Raw genomic sequence first — 19,790 nt, 5'->3', positions numbered from 1 at the left:
TCAATTGTTTCAGTATTTTTTTCTTATTTCAAGAATCTAAAGAGACGCTAAAGTTCTACTCCATTTTGAGTCATTCTCATGTAGGGTAGGATTGACATCTCAAAACTCAGTCTCTTCTTTAATCGGTGTTTTGTAAGAGGAGTTCAAAAGAAGCTGCAAGTTTCTTCTACCAGATTTATTCAGTTTAAGAAATGTTCCACACAAACATGCTTCTTCCCAGATTAATGGCTAATTTGCCTGTTGCTACAGAACAATTTCATAAGTTCCAAAGACGACTTGAAAATTCCAGCTCCTTATTTTTAAAATGTATTTTTTGGGTCAAGACAAAATACGCTGTACCTTTTCCTTTTTCCATGTCTTCTGTTTTTCTGTGTTTTTCAACAGTAATTTAATTGAGAGATGGAGGGGGAAAGGCTGGTAATTTTATTGCCATTTTTTTGCTTCTTTGTGCTATGTTAGACTTCAGCTTTGGTAAAATATATGGCCCTTGTTCTCCTATTCAGATTTTGCAGTCTTATACTTTTTTCCATATTAGTGCCTTCTGAAAGAGTAAGTTCTTGTTCGCAAATAGGATCTCAACAAAAATCCCATAGATTTCTAGAGTTAGAATTTTATGACTAGCATTCGTAGTTATATAAAAGGATTAAGGACGCTAAGTTTAACCATGCTAATGTTTTTATGGTCCTAAAAATAAGCCTGAAAAAAAAAATCCTTATCTTTTTATTAAATTGACTTTTAATTAATGCTTGTTTAGGTACCCATACTAATGTAGAACATGTAAGATCAGAATGAGGAAACTAAGTGAATCACTGTAAAACAGTTTGGTTTGTATTATGTTTCTGTTTTTTCCTACAATAATTATCATACTTTCTGAAATGTTTTATTTTTAAACCATTTTGTTTTGGTTTTTAGAAAGGTTGGAAATAGCTGGGAAAAAAATAAGGAAATAGACACGTAGAAAAGGCAGAGGGAATGAAGAAAACTGGTTAATCTATTATTGCAATTTTTTGAAAAAATTGTGAAACTTAATGTATTTTTTTTTACAAAAATAAGGTTATACAGATGCAAAGATTTTCCAGATGTGCATATAATTTTGTTACGACAATCCTTGCTGATTTTTTTTAAATATGTGGCTTTATTTGAGGGTCAGTCATCTGTGAAAACTGAGAATTTCACTTCTTAGTTTGTATTTCCTGCCAAACTCCCTAGAGTTTTTGTATATTTTCTGCTTCAGTCTTCCCACTACCTAACTGCCTAAGTCTTGAGTAGAAAAGCGGCCGTGAAAGACTTGAATACTAAAGTAACTTTTCCACATAATCTATCCCTTTAAAAGTAAATGGAGTAATATTGTGGTAACATTGTGTATATAACAAGACTGCTCCTATTCTCCTCACGTACATTTCAGAATAATGAGATTCAGAGGGAGTTTTATTTGTTTTAACACTTGAGTTTTCAAGCATTTAAACACTTCAGGTTTTACAACAGAGGAGAAAAGTCAAGGTAGCTCATATCCTAGGTAAAAATAATCAGCTTTATTCAGATCTTTTATCTGACATCATTTGAAGCATTGTATTACCTGAATTCTGAGATATAAGAGATTTGTTGGGTGCACTATCCATAGTAAGAAAATTGAACTACATTTTTCTGCCATCTAGTGGTGGATTACTCAAAAATCACGAGAGCTGATGAATTAATTTCTTAAGTAATGATTGCAGTCAGGACAGATCTGCAGAGATGCACAACTGAGAAATATTTGTAGGTATCCCTGTCACTGTGCTCTGAGCAGCAAAAGAAAACAACACACAGGATCTGTAAAAATAAACAAGAACGTAGATCTTTAATAGTGCAGAATTCAGTATAGAGCAGTGACTCTAGCTACTAGAGTCTAGATCTACTCTAATGTAGCTCATCTACTCTAGATGTAGCTAGTAACCTAAAATTTTAGAGTTAATAATAAACTTCAATATCAGAATAATGTTCTTTTAAACTTGCGCTTAAAGTTTTCTAATTAACTGGCTGTAGTGACACAATTCAATCTTAAGTTTTCTGTTTATCTGCTCTGTGCTACTAAACGCAAATCGGATGTGTGAATTCTAACGCAGTTACACCAAATCTTTCTTGTAAACAGAAATCACATATGAGTTTATGTAAGTTTTTTTTAATAATGGCATGTATATGAATGTTAACACAGTCTTGGTTGTTACGGTGTCTGCTAGCTGAATAAGTAAGCGCAACTGAAGTATTATTTAAGGTATTTTTCAAACTTTGCTATTACCTAGTGAAACAGGCAAATGAGCCCTATCTCAGTGCCGCCCACAGTAATTTCTTTAGCATCATTTAAGCTGCTGTGTGTGTGTGCGTGTGTGAGCAGGCATCTTCTCAGCCTACATGTGGATTCCTAAATCTGCAGGCTGGTTAGATGGTTGTCATGCATTCATCTGATTACTGCTGAAATTTATCTTTCCTGAAGAAAGGAAGTCATTTCAAGATAACTTAGGACTCGTGAGAAATTTTAAGGCACTTACAACAGATCAGTGGATCATCAGGAGATCTTGTTCCTTTGGATATTGCAAAACAAATGCGTGTGATCTGCAGACTCTTTCTAGCAGAGAGATTTAATTTCCAGGTAGTATGAGGGGGGGAAAGGATAATAGAAATGAATTCTAGTAGTGATATAGTGATAAGTGATATGGTCTTGCCTCATATTAAGTGTAGTTTAGCAAGCAGGCATTCTGAACTCCCATTTTTATCAGCACAAGTTGAAAATGACTAGATCCTTAAAGATATGTATGTATTTTAAACTACATAAATTAAAGACCTAAAAATAGCGCTGTTGAGAGCTGCTTGGTGACTGCAGTCAAATACAAGAGGATGACATCAATGCTGTTTGTTTATTGAAGTCATTTGGGAACTGTTCCCTTTGTCCTAAAGTACTGACTTCTAAGAGTTACCTGAACGTTCTAAAATTATTTCTATAATGTCATAAAGAATACAAATGCTGATTAAGGACCTAGAGAATATAGAGTAGTCTGTCAAAATGCAAGGAATACTGTGTATTCCAAAGATGGTCCAGAGGGAAATACTTAATTTCCTTTGTTTTTCCACTGTGTTGAGCAACTAATTCCATAAGAGTGTGTTTTTACTAAGAAATTTGAAACAGTTGGACAGACTTTTTTTCAAAGGTGGGCTTTTTTTTAGTGGAATAGAAACTAGTGGTGTATAGTACCTTTGAAAATCACAGCAAAGAAGAATAGTACACATTTCAAGTGTGTGTGTATGTATATGAATATTTTTTTCTGCTTTTTACTATGAAAGGAGTTTTGGGAGGAGAGAGGTTGAAAATGGGAATGCTTTGTGTCATCTTTTGTATTGCATTTGCGATATTAATGTTGAACTAGGGAGCAATCAAATCACAGCACATTGAGATTTTTAATGTTAAGTCTTCCTATTAAAATCTCTGTAAAACTAACATGCCAATTTGGTTTCTAAAGAGAAGTTGTTTATATAGCTTAAATAAAAGCAGTGCATTTTTCTCTGCTGAGAAAATGGCTGCAGTTTTCTTTGTTTTATAACCAGCAAGAGTATTGAAAAGCTCATTAAGATTGCCATGTGTCTCTACTGCTGTGATTTTTGTGGCTTTATAAAAAGTCACTTCTTTTCTAAGCAGTGTTGCGCATTTTGAATAGACTCTGTTGGTTACAAGTTTATTACGTTCACTGCGAAGACTTTCTCTCTGCAAAGCCCTGGTAGTAGCGCTAGTAAGACTTCTGTAGGTTAGTGAACTAAAAGCTATTCTACCCTTTTTCTTTAGGTTTTGTTTTGTTTTCTGAGCTCTCTTATTCAAAAGTCTGAATCATTTTCCAGGAATGTCCCGATCCAAATGCTATTAATTTAATGCATGTATGTTTTCAGATCCGTTGTGCATTACTGGGAAATCTGACTGAATAAAGCAGTAGAGAATTGCCCCTTTCCATGAAAGCATCATGTGCAGAGGCTCAACTTGATTTGTTGGATGCTGATTAACAAAGCATCTGGTGCTTGGCTTACAGTGTGCTGTGAATAGGAAAATAACCTAGTGTTATCAGTTATTTTTGCTGTGTTCTGTTGTGTGTGTTTAGGTATTTTAGGGTGAAATAACTAGGTGCTGTATTGCATGTGTTTCGGGTGAGGGGGAAATCTGCATTCCATCCCCAAACTGGGATTAAGTAACAGTCTGTTTGAAGTTGTTTTATTTTACAAAGTATCAGATTTCAACATAATTGACACTTTCATCTCCTTCAACTTTGTTCTCCTCTGCGGTCTGCATTCTTCCCTGAATCCATGGAATCCACAGCTCTGCTTGCATCATCTCTTACAAGAGAAGATTCCTGATTTATTGTGTGCATCTCTGAGCAGGAGGAAACTTGGAATAGCCCTTCCTTCTTAGAATAGTGTGCTCTTTTGTATAATTTGTACAGATCTATTCAAGCAATAGATTTCAGTTGTCTCACTGAAACTGCAGTGGTAAAGGAACATGAAAATCATGTTTAAATATTAATTGATTATTTGCTTGTCTAAGAGTTTGCAAAGTTTAGCAGGCAGATTTGATGACAGTTAGTAACATTTTTTCCCACAGCAGCCTTTCTTCTCCCTCTCCTCCTTCATCTTTATCTATCAGCAGCTCACTTATTATTTCTAGCAACTTCTGACGGCTGCTTGACGTGTTGCAGGCTTTCCTTCCCCCTCTCATGTGCTTCACCAGTTGTAACTATTAGAATTTAGTCCAAAAAAAAAAAAAGAAAGAGGTTTTGGAGGTCATTGCATCCAGAAGACAAAGTTAGATGTTGAGGCAAAGTTTTTCACTGAGAGGGTGATGAGACGGTGAAACAGGTTGCCCAGAGAAGCTGAGGATGCACCATCCCTGGAGCTGTTCAAGGCCAGGTTGGATGGGGCCTGGGTGTTCCGATCTAGTACTTGATCTGGTGGCTGGCGACCCTGCCTGTAGCACGGGAGTTGGAACTTGATGATTCTTGAGGTCCCTTCCAACCCAAGACATTCTATGATTCTATGAAATTATATCCCACGTTCTAGAAAATGCTGTTTGATATATCATCTGAAGGGAATACGATGTTCTTCCTGCTCTGTTCAGTTTATCTTCCCTTGATGACAGCATTCTGGTGATCAATTCAAAGATTTTCATTACTGATATTCATTTCTGTTTTTGAGGTGATGTTGTATACTCTACAGGTCTGTTTGGATGGGGAGAGAAGTGGGAAACCAAATAAGGAGTAATCCAAGTCTTTATTTTCCAAAAGTGAAGCTGGTTTTGTTCTTTTGCTGTATGAGGAAGAATTATTCTTAAAGTTTACTTAGCTTTCTTATGTCTTGCCCTCATCTCCTGTTTCTGGCATTGTCCCTTTATTCATTCTGTTCCTAACCCAACATATCAAATATTACTCTAATATTTGTTGTTCTGGTAACATCTGAAAAATCAGTGTCTGAATTCTTGTTCACTGGTCAATTGTTACTGTCTCTAAGCAACAGAGTTTAATTTACTCTGATCCTATCATGTCTGTAGTTTGAACTAGAAGTAGAACATGTCTTGTATCAATGCCCAGACAGTCTTTCTTTCTATACTAAAAAGAAATACTGAAAAAAAAGTAACAGATTTTGGCATATTACACAATTTAGGATAAGCTTGATTCAAATGTCATAGCCCTTAATGGCAGTCATGAAGCGTATATTTTTTTCTTTCCCCTGAAAGTCTGAAGTGTATAGATCTGGTATTGTCTTTGATTCCTTTCTCATGGTTAAAATGTCACTTTAAAAAAAAAAAAAAAAAGGTATGGTCAATGTATTTTTCCATTTTAACTGCTTAGGAAAAATATAAGATGAACTTAAGACATAAATCTATTGGTGTCTGCTTCTGTATGAAAATAATAATGCTTTTTCCTTTTTTTCAATATTCTAGGATTTTAGGTAGCTAAATGACTGGAAGAGAATTGGTGGCATTTTCTTGTGGGGATTCATTGATGAACAATTTAAGAATTTTGTAGGAAAAAAGTGTTTAAGTTCCAAGTCTGTTGGCGTATTGAAGAGTGGAGAATTCAAGGAGAAAATTCATTTCTATGAATTGTAGAAAAAAGTTCCTAAACAAATTCTTAGAGCTTAGATTTAGGAAAATATCCATTTATACACTCATCTATTCCCTGTTCAGCAGGGAGCATATCCCAGACTTGGGTATGAGATGTTTTCACAGTGTACTGTCCTTGTAGAAGTATTCAGTTATCTTGAGTACGTTGTGGAAAAGCACGGTACTATCTATCTTGCATAAGGAAAAAGTTTTAAGCAGTGCCAATTCTGGTATTTTAAGAGTGTGTCATTTCTTTTATTTAAAGCAGGAAGTTTAAATAGTAAACGGGAATTTTCACATGTGGATGACCAGATATTAAGATGTTAAGATCAGTTTAATTTGTGGAACTTTTAAATCCGTATGGACATAAGCTGTGTACGCATTTATTTTACTTATGTTTATTTAACTCATGAATTCTAGTACTGATCATGTACTAAACTGCATATTATGACTAAAGGGGGGGAATAAAAGCCTGTACTCTGCCAGTATGCTTTGCTACCCTTTTTTCTAATGTAAATGTATTTTACTAGGATAACTGTCATACTGATAAGCAAATTGTTATTTAGAAGAATGAATTGACAGCACATATCCAAGAAAATTTCAGAAGGTAGTTTGCATGAAGTGCCTATTAGATTACTGCATCAGGAAATAAAAACAGTGCCAATGTATTTCATGAATTGCTGATGCATTGTATACCAGAAACAAGCATCATGATTACTGTGAGAAAATTCAGACTTTTTTACTCTGTAAAATTGATATGGTTAGCATATATGATGCTATGGTGTGGCATAAATGCTTCCGACATGTTTGGATTGGCTGCCTTGATTGTGGCAAGTGGGGCTGTTAGTTATGAAGACTATTCAAATAAGTGCCAGTAAAATGTTTAAATGCATCACTTGTTAATGCTTTTTATCTGTGAAGTTGAGATTTGAGACCTTTTCTGAACTGAAATAAAAATCATGGAGCTGAATATCAGTTGGTATGTTTCCGATGTGTTTGGGAAGACTTCACTGCCTTGTCTGTATAATCCCTAAACATGTATTGCATTAGTTAAGTTGGATCTTTGGCATTTTTTCCTGAAAGACTTCATATCTTGTCAGCTGGATTTTAAGTACGTTTGTCAGTATATGTTGGCCAGCACATTCAGTAATGACTTCTATCATAGTCTAGACAGAAGATGAGAGAGAGAACTTTTACAGATCTAAAAATGGACTGTGAAAGATCTTTCTGCTCTCCCGCTGCTAGAAGCATTGTAAAATGAGGTGTTTGATTTTAGAACTAAAACATTCTAAGAGAAACAGCACGTGTATTTGCATTCCCCCAAATTAATATCGTATTTTGTTTGTATTTATTATTGGCGAAAACTGAACTCTTTCCTTGGTTACTATTTTAATACATGTCAGTAGAAACTGGTTTCACTTTTAGAATAAAGGATAGAAAAATACTTTACACATTTTTTTAATTGATTTTAACATCTTTTCTGGTTCAAAGCTGTTTAATAGCGCATTAGTAAAACTCGGCGTATAAGACAGCTAATTGCTGGAATAAGACTGTTTCTCATCCTACAGCTTATTCTCTGAGAATTGCAGTGAGTGTACTTATTTGTCTGTATCTTTCCTCTACCTAATAGTAGACATACGTTTATTTATGTGTCTGTTGAATCTCTAACAGAACTGTGAAAATGTGAAGCTTTGGGGTGCTTAACTAAAAAGGGCATGACTGACTTATTGAAGGAAAACATCCGTAGCTTCTTCATTCGCTTGTCATAATTATTTTAATAAACTACTGTTGTTTATATGCGTAATAGAACTGAACGGGTTCTAGACATTGTTTGCATCTCAGTCCATTACAGCTCACGATTTTTACTTCTTTCAAGTCTAAACTTAGCCCAGACGTGGTCTTTACCTTTGATCTCTAGGTAAATATGTTTAGAGTACAGTGTCTCTCTGCATAACCTTGTCAGATTTGGGAACGTTACTCACTTTTGCACACTAAGACAGGTTTTTCTTTCATGCTTCCAAGCAGTCTCGCTCATTTTTTCCAGTATTAATGTTTGCCAGTGGCAGCTTCCCACTTTCTTTAGCTGTTCTTTCTTCAACAGGCCATGTTCCCTCAGTTGAGCTTTGTCAGCTCTCACCTCCCATTTGTTTATCTGACCTTCTCTTTAGCTCTCATCATTCCGAATTCCTTTCTTTCTCACATGTCCCTACTTCTTTCCTTCCTGGTTTTTGTGTGCTGCTTAAGGAGTCGGTCTATTTTCAGGGTCATTTTGTCTTCAGACTCTGAAAGGAAGGTGGCTGCAACTTTGTTTTTCTTCTGGAAACCCAACTTTTGCGCATAAAATTTAATGCCAGACTGCTGATGACCTCCAGCAGCTTGATCCTGCTGCACGTAATGGGAACAGTAGTTCTTTAATGAGACAGAACACTTCTAGCGGTGAAGTCAGGAACTGGAAGGAATCAGAACCCAAATATTTTTAATGGATACGGAGACTTGTTAACATTCTCTTTTCTGGGAAACTGCTGAGGCTGCCCTAGAACACCCACAGAAATTGTCACTTCCAGACTCCAACTATAGCCATGTAACCCACCAAGCAGTAATTGAGGCATGCCTCTTGCATTCAGCATTATGCTTATTTGTGAACACCAAGTATTGCAATACATAGACCCGTGAATTACAGAGACTGTTGTAGACAAAATTCCTGTGGTGGATACTGGCACTCAAAACGGGAGAACCAGATACGGCACACTCTCTGTAGAATTCTGTCTGGCAGCATGTGGATTTTCCTCTGCTGTGCCTCACTGTTCCTCTACATAAAGCTGTTTTTCCAAACTGATCTTATATATGTGTGTGTGTGTTTATATAAACTTTGTATATTCTTCTGATATAGCTTAATAGTGAAGTCAGTGTCAGGCTTACTATAAATCACTGATTAAACAAGTCATTCTTACTAAGTTTTCTTGTCTGTCCATGTCCCAGGAGCAAATAAGTAACAGCTGATTTTGACTAGTTAATATCATTATAGGGTGATTTCACAAATGACATTTTTGGAATGTAAAAGCTGTATGCAACTGTCAAAGTATTCCTGCTGTGCCATTGGCTAATTAGAAAGTTTTGAAATTATGGAAACATTTTAGTTGGTTCTTTACAAGACGATAATTGTGTGCCTTTTACTGAGGGATCTGAAGACCTTCTAAGGCTCCCTTGCATTGTATCATTTTTATGATTGAACTATCTGAGATCTATCTGAGAATTAGTACTTTTGCCACCCTCACCTTCCCATCCAGCAAAAGATGCTCAGTAAGTATTTTAAGGATAATTGTAGCAAATGAATACTGTCCTGAAGTTATCATTGCAAAAATAAAGGTAAAAGTTTGAGTATGTATGGTATAATAAATAGCAGTAGCTTATAAAGCAGTACTCTTCCAGCTCTTACACACCTATTAAACAGGAATTATGATTGACAGGGAATGGAAAAAAGAGTGGGGAGCTTGTGAATGTGAGTAGGTGGGGGGAGAGCAGACAAATCCCTCTACTCTGGGCAGTTGCATAAGGAGGATGTAGGTTCTGTCAGGCCCGAGGGATTTTCTGGTGGTCCAGAGTGCTGCAGACTTTGATTTTCCCCTGAACAGCTCGAATGGGCATAGCAGCAAGAAAAAAAGAAACAGGAACCTTAATGTACGCTCTCATCTGTATTTTGCTGAAGTAGGACTAACTTCTTAAGTATTTAAAACAGAATTAAGAATACAGGATTAAAGAGTTGAAAGCATTGACAGATCATGATTCCAGTCTGTAGACAAAGGCAGCAATGCTGGAAATGTAAGAATGAAAATTTATAACTGACGCTCTCTAAGGAATAAATTTTGATCAGCAGAGGATAAATAAACTTCTGTTTCTGTCACTGTTCACTGTCAGAATTGGGGCAAGATTGGGAGTTTGGTGGAGCAAGTAGCACTGGGGAATTAAGATCCAGCTGTGCCAGTGTCCAAGGGAATACCTTTTTTAAGGGTAGCATGTTTCTTTTCCCTCACTGCCAATCCAAATGGAACATGTTAGAAAATATTCTTCACTGACAGCGACTGTTGATCTTCCACTCATTTTTTCAGTCATTTGCTTTGTTTATTGAGATTAAACAGAATCTGAGTCCACATAACGTATGTAATGGCATGTAGTCCTGAAGCTGTCTTTGAAACATGTCCAGCCATTCTTAAGACAAATTCACTTTTCTACTACCTGTGCAGAGAGCAATTTTTTAATGCTTTTCTGTTTTCCAAGATATTGTCAAAAGAGCGCGTGGTGTTTAAAAATGTGGCATAGACTAGAAAAATCCCGAGGCTGAATAGGTAAGAGAAATTCACTGTTGTTTAAATTATAAGGAAACCCTTATCACTAGTACCAAAGAGTTAAAGGTCTAGCCATTTGAATCCAGAAACCTGATTTATTGCTGTTGAGATTTGGCCTTAGGAAATAAATGCAGTACTATGATGTGGTGTGGAAGTCTGTACTTACGCTATTTTGGGAGTAGGTCCAAACCACAGACCTGAAAAAGACAATGCTACTACAGTCAAATCTGGCTGAAGTTATTTTCAGCGTAAGTGATAGGTTTGGCGCAATACTGCAAGTGTCAGTAAAATGGCTGGACTTCATTCGAAGTGAAAATAGGAGCCACATCTTATGTGGCTTACCCTCCACTAGTTTTTGCAAGCAGATTCCACTAAATAAAATAGTATCTTCTTTCTTCATGACATTTCCTTTTCTGCTCTAGTTTCTTCCGTTTCTTAAATAAAATTAATTGAGAACCTCCGAGGAAAACTTACTGTTGAACTTGAATATGTGTCTCAAAGTGAAAAGAACCAAAACGCAAACCTAAAAACAGCTTAAGCAAGTGTAAAAATATTACCTTAAAATTTTTGCAAGAGGTTAGAATATTGAAACCACATGATATCATTGCAGAGTGTTAAGCTCTTTGTGACTTGATAAATATCAGCCCACTGATACCTATTAATGGAGAAGAAAACTAAAACAATTCTTGTCCCCGGGATAGATCTTGCAGTTTGGATGTGTAAGTAGACTTCAGATAATAGCATTGGAGTGTTACTAGAAAGCACTAAAACATTGTTCTAGCAGAACCCAATTTGATTTGATCTTTCAAATATCTAAAATTACTTAAAATAGTGATTTTTGTTCCTTCCGTAAACTACTCTGAATGTTACTACCTGCATGCATACAAGTTAAATGATGGACTGTGTTACACAGGATTAAAGAGGCATGTTATAGCTCTTCAGGTATCTCCCGAGTTTTTGTTTTTAATCCGCACAAGCTAATCTGAGTTTGCTTTTCTGTGTTTGTTACATTTAAATTCAGACAAAACTTTGAGTCTTATATTGTTTCCATTGAAAATTCTTCACTAAGTGTAAATCCTTGTACTTCTTTCATGCAACTGTTTCTGTGGAACATATGAAGCATTCCTTGCAAGAGAATGTTTCTATAATGCTCTTTTGCTTTGACATTTTCTTCTGTGTAGTCTGTAATGTACCAGGCCTCCATCTGAGTTTTATCTGCAGAGACGTAGCATGAATCCCTTCTGCCTCCTGCCTTATCAGATGAGTTCTGTTATTAATTACCTTCACAGCTAGATAGAATGGCATTCATCTCAGCCTTGTATTTCTTCTACTTCTGACTAAATGTATCACGTTCTACGTCCACATCAAATGACTCTCAATTTCATTTTCTCAATAGAGACAGTATTTGCATGTTTCTGAGTCTCCAGGTTATGAAGTGAGACAGAAGATTTTCCAAGAAAAATCATAGAAACATCCAGCTTATGAGAAAGCTCAGGAAATTCTTGATGTGTATTCAGAAGATGTAGAGACTCTAGCAGGAAGAAGAAACAGATATGGACTAAGTTTTGGATGTAAACATCATTCTAGCAAGCGCTTAACCATTTCCTTGAACACTACTGAAAAGTGTACTTGGGAGGAGAGGAATGTCACTTTGTTATTCTTCCGGCATTTGAATAAGTTTATATGGAAGCAAGAGGGAAAAAGAAAGATACAGCATTTTACAGAACAGAATTTGTATCTAGTAGGAAAAGCAGAGGATATAGACTTTTCATATGTTGTTTTTTGTTCAAAATTAAAATTCATTGCAGCAGACAGCTAGCCCAGGGATGACTTCAGGTTCTAAATGAGACATCCATGCAGAATGGAAAGGGAAGCTGGTTATTTTCCTAATGATTCTTGCAAGAACCAAGACCAGGTAAGGCAGCCTTATTTTACTTGAGTGTTTCTTGTGTTGCCTTTTCCAGGACAAAAACAAGATGAACAAAAAGCTGGGAACATTGAGATATTCTTTTTTGGGAAAGCATTCTTTTTTCCTATGAGGACTTTTTGTCATTTTGTCAACTGAGTATGCAAAATTCAAGTATTGACTTAACAAAAGAAAAGAAATAACCTCATTTTGTAGCTGGGAAGAAGCAGTGGTGTTTTGCTTTGGTAATACTTCCTTTTAAGAGTGTGTACGAGAAATAGGTGAAGTGCTGAAGTTTCTTGATATTTCTGATTAATTAGTAACAGTATTTTGAGTAGTTAACAAATGATAGTCTTTGCAGTGTTTTTACAGAGTTGAGCTGCTAGTGTTTGCTGCAAGTAGCAGATGCATTTATATTGAAGAAAAAAATTAACGCATGACTGTTTTCAGTATCCCTTTCCAATATGTTCAGTACGTGTACAGCAGTGCGTAGTCCCTTCATAGCCAATTTTCTTGGCTTTCTTTGGCTGACTTTTGAAGTGACATCTACAGGAATATGATTGTTTTACTAACACAATGAAGGATTGTACACAATTGGGTTGCTTGCTCTTTTTAAAGAGACAGTTCAATTCATTAGTAGGGTTAGTGATTCATATTCACTTAAATCTAATACTTGCATAATACTGAAACTGATGTTTCAGTGTCTGTAAACACATGCTAAAAACTATAGCACAGTGCGAGATATGCCTGAGGTGTGGTGGGCTTTTGGTGTGTTTTTTTTTCCCCCCCACTCTGAAATCTGCAGGAAGTCTTTCTTCAGAGCACATTCTTCTTCACCACTCAGATGAAACAGTCATTCCAGAGGGGTCTGCAGCCACATAACAAGCTCAAGGCAACCAAATGACATCTGAGACTGGTAGAAAAAATTATTTAGGACCTATCTAGAGGATTCATTGGCATTAAGCACCCTAACTGGACTTCTAACGTAGATGTTTAAGCTAGGAACTTAGTCTTTTTTATAAAGCCTGTGCATAGTAAGAGGCTTTCTCAGGGTGCTCCTAAGGTTGATGCTTGTTCGAAATGGTCTTCTAAAAGAATCCTCCTATTACCAAAACCTATGTATAAGACTAAGTAGAGCTAAATTCAAGGCTTTCCTGCCTGAATTTATATACTACAGAAACAGCACGAAAACCAGCAGAGTTCGCAAGCTGACCTCCCATCAGTTAAGGGGCAGAGGGAGGGGAGGAGAATAGCTGTTCTTTACGAGGTAGGTATCAGAAGGAGTGAAGTTACTGCTTAAAAGTAGTGTCATCAAGGAGAAATATATTTAGAGTAATGGGAAGGGTGGAATGTAAGGATTCCATTGGGTAGATGCTATCAATACTGATTTACTGCAGAACAGTGTTATAAGGGGGTAAAAAAAAAAAAAATCATTGACCAGTTAGAGTGAAATTATGTTAGCCTCATCTAGGGTATTGGAATGTTTCAGAAATATGAGAAAGAAAATTGTGCTAGTCTCTTGACTTGAGTTGATTATGCCAGCTACTGAGTAATTCCTATAATGTATTTATTCTGTCTACCTCCAGATATGATAAATTCCAGAGTCAGTCAAATTGAACAAAAGGTACTCTGTATTTACAATGACGTTATGTTACAACTTTAGCGTGGAGGCTACCAGACAAGACTAGACAAAGCAAATGTTAAAAATAACATTCTAATTAAACCAGTCCTTTGGTATGGATCGCTGATGGTGTTTTGGCCTTGGTCTTGACTTTTTAACATCGAAAGGTATTTCTGATGGCTGCAGCTAAGAGCTGTAAGCCCAGCTCTGCTCACGATCAGCTAACACCTGTTTTGGTGAAAAGCTATTTTAGTTGTGCAGTCCCAGGATTAGTTTTATAGACTAAAATAAACCCTTGTCATGCGCTTGAGCTTTAGACTTTGGAAAAAACACACTGGATGTGTGGTCTAAACCAACTGGAATATATATGGAATATTCAAGTAATGCTGGAAAATGGCACTGGGCATATGTTGATGTCTTGGCCAGTGCAGGAAAGTAAATCTTCTTCTCTGTCACTTTAATACTTTTGGGATTTCTGCCTGTCTCTGTAATTTACCCAGCTGACATCAAACACAATTTATGTAAAAAGAAGATAACATTCAAAACAACATGATAATTTGAAGAGACCTTAAAAAAAAAATCAAAAGTGATCGTATGATTGACTCTGTAACATGCTGTTTTGATGTAACTCAGTAAAATCAATAAAAGACCTAGTAGAGGAAGATAGAAAAATCTTTTGCTAATACATGTCATAGAAGCTCAAGTATTATACATGGGGGCTGCTCCAAAAGTAATGCCTCCTATTTTATTATGTTGGCCCACAACATCAGAGGTGGATGTTGGTGGTATAGGTGTAGAGGCTGAACCTTCCCACCAATACTCCATTGTGCCACACTATTTTCTTTCAGGAAATCATAAAAATGAGTTTGAAGTTGTCTTGCCTTTAGTTCTATACCAGAATTAATGTTTCCATGTTAATTGTCCAGATTAATTCTTGAAAATTATGATGTAACAATATCCTTGAGTATATGAAACAAGATGAATTATTGATAATAAATATTAATTAATCCATGTAAGTAATTTGGAAACTAACTACGTATGGCTTCTAGGGAAGGCAAACAACAAAGCTCATGAAGTATGGTAACTGAAATAGGTAATGAAAGAAATTAGAGATTTCTTTTTTTTTTCCTAAATCCATCCTAGTGTTTTCTGTTTTGCTTGTAATTTTAAATATCATAGCAAATACCTGAGTGAATCTAAACTAAAGGCCATTTCTTTGGAGGGGATGACAGGACAAAGAAACAGGGTAATCCTCAGTGTGCCTCATGCCTATGCCGTTAAGTAAGTCACTGCAGTGCGTCCTGACAATCTGAGCACTAAGCAGAATGCCTTTGGTTCAGCAATGGTCTGGTGTGCAGACTCCTGGGAATTCCACAACTGGTTGCTATTAAAAGTGCTTGGAGTTTAAAAGTCCCATTTTCAAATAACAGCTTTGTCATAGCAACCGTAATAGTTTGCTAAGCTACTGATTTTTTTATTGGTGTTTATCAGTGTTTTATCAGTGAACAAGTTACAATGATAGTAGAATGGGCTTACTTAAAGTGTAGATTTGTAATAATTAGAAAAAAATCAAATTATTCAAATTGTTTAGAACTGCTGTTACAAAGTAATCAACTTCAGTTGTTCCAGCTTCTTGTCTAACATCTCTAATAAGCCCATGTAGCCTGTTCCTGACTTGAATGTCAGGATGAATTCCTATAGGAAATCCTATGTTTGTAAATAGCAGAGAGAGTCGTGCAGAAGCATTGCTCTGAAGAACTTGAATCTTCTATATGTTACAACTGACTAATGCAGTTGTCTGCCCTTAAGGCCATTTTTGTTTGGTTTGTCAACTGCAGATCTCACAGTATTGTGGGGGGACTAACGTTCCTTGGTGTGTTCCCTCTTTCCCAGGGTTTTTGGGTTTACTTTTCTATTTCACCTTAAATACATTACATTCTTGGTTTTCAGTTTCAAGCAGCTTTCTCTGTTTTAGGTTTCCTTAAAACCAAACATTTTAACTTTTCAACTAGTACTTGTGTACATTTGTTTCTATGAGTATATATGACATACTAGCGGCACAAGCATCCTTGAAGATTCTTGCTAGCTTGCTCTGAGTTTTGTATAGATACTGCAATTTACACAGCCATACTTTCTTTAACAGAAGGCTATAGGAGTTATCAGGGAGTGCATCATACCTGGATTAAACTCTGAGTAAGGATGAGGCTGAATAATGGTACCTGAGAGTTAGCCCAGGTTTTGCAAAACTGTTGTAACTGAGTTTGATCTGAGTGTCATTTGTAATAATCACCTGCCTCACAATTCAGATACTACTTGCTGTTTTGTTCTTACACAGTAATCAGTATGTTTAGAGAGGTTATTATACAATAATAGACTGCTAACTACTTTGTTAATAAGATTTTGAGGTTTGTATTGTTTCATTCACTTATCACATAAGAATGATATATGGAATGAAATATTCTGTTTTATATAATATTTTGGTAGCATGTTCTTTCTACACACTGAATTGATGGGGGAGGAAGGTAAAAGTGTTCTTTTTCGTAGAAAAAAATGTGGAGAAGAATTGGAATAATGAATTTTTCCATGTGAAAACTTTCCACTCAGTGTGGAAAATCTCTTTCCTTTTTTCTCACTCCATGTATTTTTCCTGCTTTTGCTTTTCTTTATTTCATTGTTCTTTCCCTAAAATAAGAACAAATCTTCTTGAGAATATTCTCAGTAGTATGTTTTTAATTATTTTATTTATTTTCTTATCTGTCTTTGACACAAGACAATAAACCTCAATTTGTTGACAAAACTTGCATAATCTTGAGTTTGTTATTCTCTTCACATGTTTAAAAAGTATAAAGCCTAGGTTTAGATTTAAGTGGAAATATAAAGCTTTGACAAGAGATCATTTATGGTGTAGAAAATGTGGAGTCTTTGGATGGAAAATTAAAACTTATTAATGGTACAGGTTCTGAAATTATTCTTTGTAAGTCCTTAAATGTAAATACTTTGTATCCTTTACATGTATATTTTTTTGTGCCTGTGCTGTTTTAAATCTTATGCAGTGAAAACGTGAGCATTTGAGTTCTGACATAAGACTAAACTCAGTGTGGATTTAATTACAAGCTTTTTTAAACTGAAAAATAGGCCTGTTTCTCATTGTCATAGGCAGTTGCAGTGTTGTTTTTTTTATGTCAATAAAATTGTCAGAGAATTTCTGTCATTCATAATTGTACAGCAGGAATACCTTGCATTTCCTTTTATGAATACCTTTTACAACCCAGGATCCTTACTTGGAATAGGACTATCCTAACTCTTGTAGAGGAGTTGAACATAATTACCTATACCTCTAATCCACCTAATTTCTCTTTTACTACTTCTCTCTCTCTCTGTGGATTTTATACACACATCATATAGAGAATGTTGGCTTAAATATCTGGCTGGGCAGTGATACAGGAAACTGTAGGCCGCCATGAGGCCTCTCCTCAGCCTCCTCCTGCTGGAGGTGAGGCCGTGCAGAGCAAGAGTGGGACAACCCTTCCCTCACCCAGTGGCAGTGCTGGGCTGGTGCACCCCAGGGTGCGGTTGGCCCTTGGGGCTGACGGGGCACACTGCCGGCTTCAGATCTAACCACCATTTAGCAGAGAAAAACTTTCCTTTAAGTGAAAAACACAGTAATAGTAGTGGAGAAAATTGGAGAAAGGTTAAGCTTTCTCATGAAAGTAGCCATTTTTTTAAGCTAAAATAAGCATTGTTCAAGTGTTTGGCCAAACAACCCCTTAAGGTTTTTTTAGCAGCCACCTGTAATGAGCCATTGAAGAGTAAGTTCAGAAACCTGGGTCCTATGTGAGGAATGCCTTGCTTGCTTCCTGCGGTGGAGGATTTGACTCAAGACCAAACAAAATATAGGTTTGGACTTCCGTGGATAAGATAGGAGGGATTTGGATCAGTCAACAGATTTATTGGTCATAATTTCTAAAAGGGCACTTAAAATTTTGTCTAGTAAAGAACACCGTAATTACATTCCCCTTGTACTTTCAGGTCCTCAACACAGTTAGAATGAAATGGAAGCCTTTGGTGGTTTTGTTTTGTTTTGTTTTTTTACCATAATGCTAACTAGAAGTCATGAAACAATTTGTTCAGGCCTTGTTGGTCAGAAGAGGAAGGATCAGTTGATGTTAAAGTTTCTGGTGGTACATGCCTTCATACTGCTTTCATTATTCCCATTGTAGTTTTGCTTGGAGAGAATTTGTTTTAGCTTGTCTCTTTCTGCTTCCTTTCCTGTGAAAACACTGGGGAAAAGAAAAAAATTACAATATGACAGAAATTTGTGAGACATTTCAAGCAAACAAGCGTATTTTTCAGTGTTTTAGGAGATCTTTGAAAGGAAAGAATAAAACCACTGGGGCTCTTTCTCCAGCCTACGAATATCTATAGACAAACTTCTTTTTTCAGAGAAGCTGGATCATATTTGTAGTGTCAGTAAAGTTAGCAAGGAAGTTTCCCTGCTGTCTCCCTTTTCAAAGTAAATACCTAACAGAAGTTATAGTTTGAAACTATTCTGGGAAGAATTCACGCTATCTGTACATTTTTGAGGAATATCAAGTTATATTGGCTACATAACTCTTCTTGAGTTTTCCTAAAAATTGGTCATTGGAGTTGGCATCAAGTTCTTGGCATCAAGGCAGGGCATTCAAAGATATAACTTCCCATATCTTTAGCAAAGCTTTTTATCTAGACCGTGTACGTGTATCACACATCAAATGCTCACTGTTATTCTCAAGTTATGGAACTTTATTAATAATCCTGAGATTCCTAGCAAGTTCAGCTAATTTAACATAGAGATGCTGTTGATGCAAATGTTGGAGTACCTGAAGTACGAGGAGAGTCTGAGAGAATGGTTTTGCTCAACTTTGAGACAGGAAAGGCTAAGGAGAGGACTCAGTGCTGTCTCTAACTTTCCAATAGTGAACTGTGGAGAAGACTGAGCCTGACTTCTCAGTATTAAGTTATTTATATTTCTTTCATTGTGAGTAGCCACTTTAATTTAATCCATACTTTTCTTCAGTATGCACCATATGGATACCTGTGCACAGAGTGTTGGAGCAGGAGAAAATTGATTTGATGGCCTTCTTTTCTATTGAAAATAGATAAACGTATTCCTTACAGCCTTGAATTTATCAAATAAATACTGCAACCATATATTAGACTTTCAGAATAGGAAACAGAATTAACGCTTGAGAATGCTGTTAAAAACTTGACTTTTTTGAGTGTCTTTTAAAATCAACTACCGTATCATTTAAACTGCTGGTTTTTTTCTGCAGTGTTTGCTCTCTCAGCCAAAGTTCTGGGCCATTCAAACTTCAGCCTTACTTCTTCGAACCAAGCTTGAGAAAGGAAGCACTCGAAGAATGGAACGAGCAATGAAGCAGACACAGGTAAGGCTTCTGCCTTGACGTGACCTGGATGTCTGAGTTATGAATATGGGTTCTTCATGTGTAGAATGGAGACAGGCAGGAGTTAGCAGCTTCTACACTTCCTCTCTAAACTGTAGTGAGTCAAAATTTCTAATTATGTCTCGATTAGATGCGTTTCTGCTAGTCCTCGGACAAAATCACGTATGTATAAACTAATGAATGGTTATTTTCTGTCCAAAACGCTAAAGTTTTGGGAGATTGAAATTATAATCTATTTTCTTACCTCTAGTTTCTGATTCATCTGATATCTGAGGAGCTTTTTCGTGTGAGAATTCATGAATGTAAAGCTGTTGCTGCTATTTAAATTTTTTTTACTGAAATAAATCATCTGTAGAAAAAACTG

General features: G+C 36.2%; 1 protein-coding gene across 2 annotated transcripts in view; it reads left to right on the top strand.

Annotated features, from left to right (window-relative positions):
- Positions 1-19,790, top strand: part of TTC27 (tetratricopeptide repeat domain 27) — a 107,145-nt gene that overhangs the window by 33,069 nt on the left and 54,286 nt on the right. For both annotated transcript variants that reach the window (XM_021392469.1, XM_021392470.1), the window contains one exon: positions 19,295-19,408. In XM_021392469.1, coding sequence (XP_021248144.1) covers positions 19,295-19,408 — 114 coding nt within the window. The remainder of the gene's footprint in view (positions 1-19,294; positions 19,409-19,790) is intronic.

The sequence above is a fragment of the Numida meleagris genome, chromosome 3 (assembly GCF_002078875.1).
Source record: "Numida meleagris isolate 19003 breed g44 Domestic line chromosome 3, NumMel1.0, whole genome shotgun sequence".
Classification (NCBI taxonomy): domain Eukaryota; kingdom Metazoa; phylum Chordata; class Aves; order Galliformes; family Numididae; genus Numida; species Numida meleagris.
The sequence above is the reverse complement of the archived record's forward strand: the minus strand, read 5'-3'. Positions and strand labels throughout refer to the sequence as shown.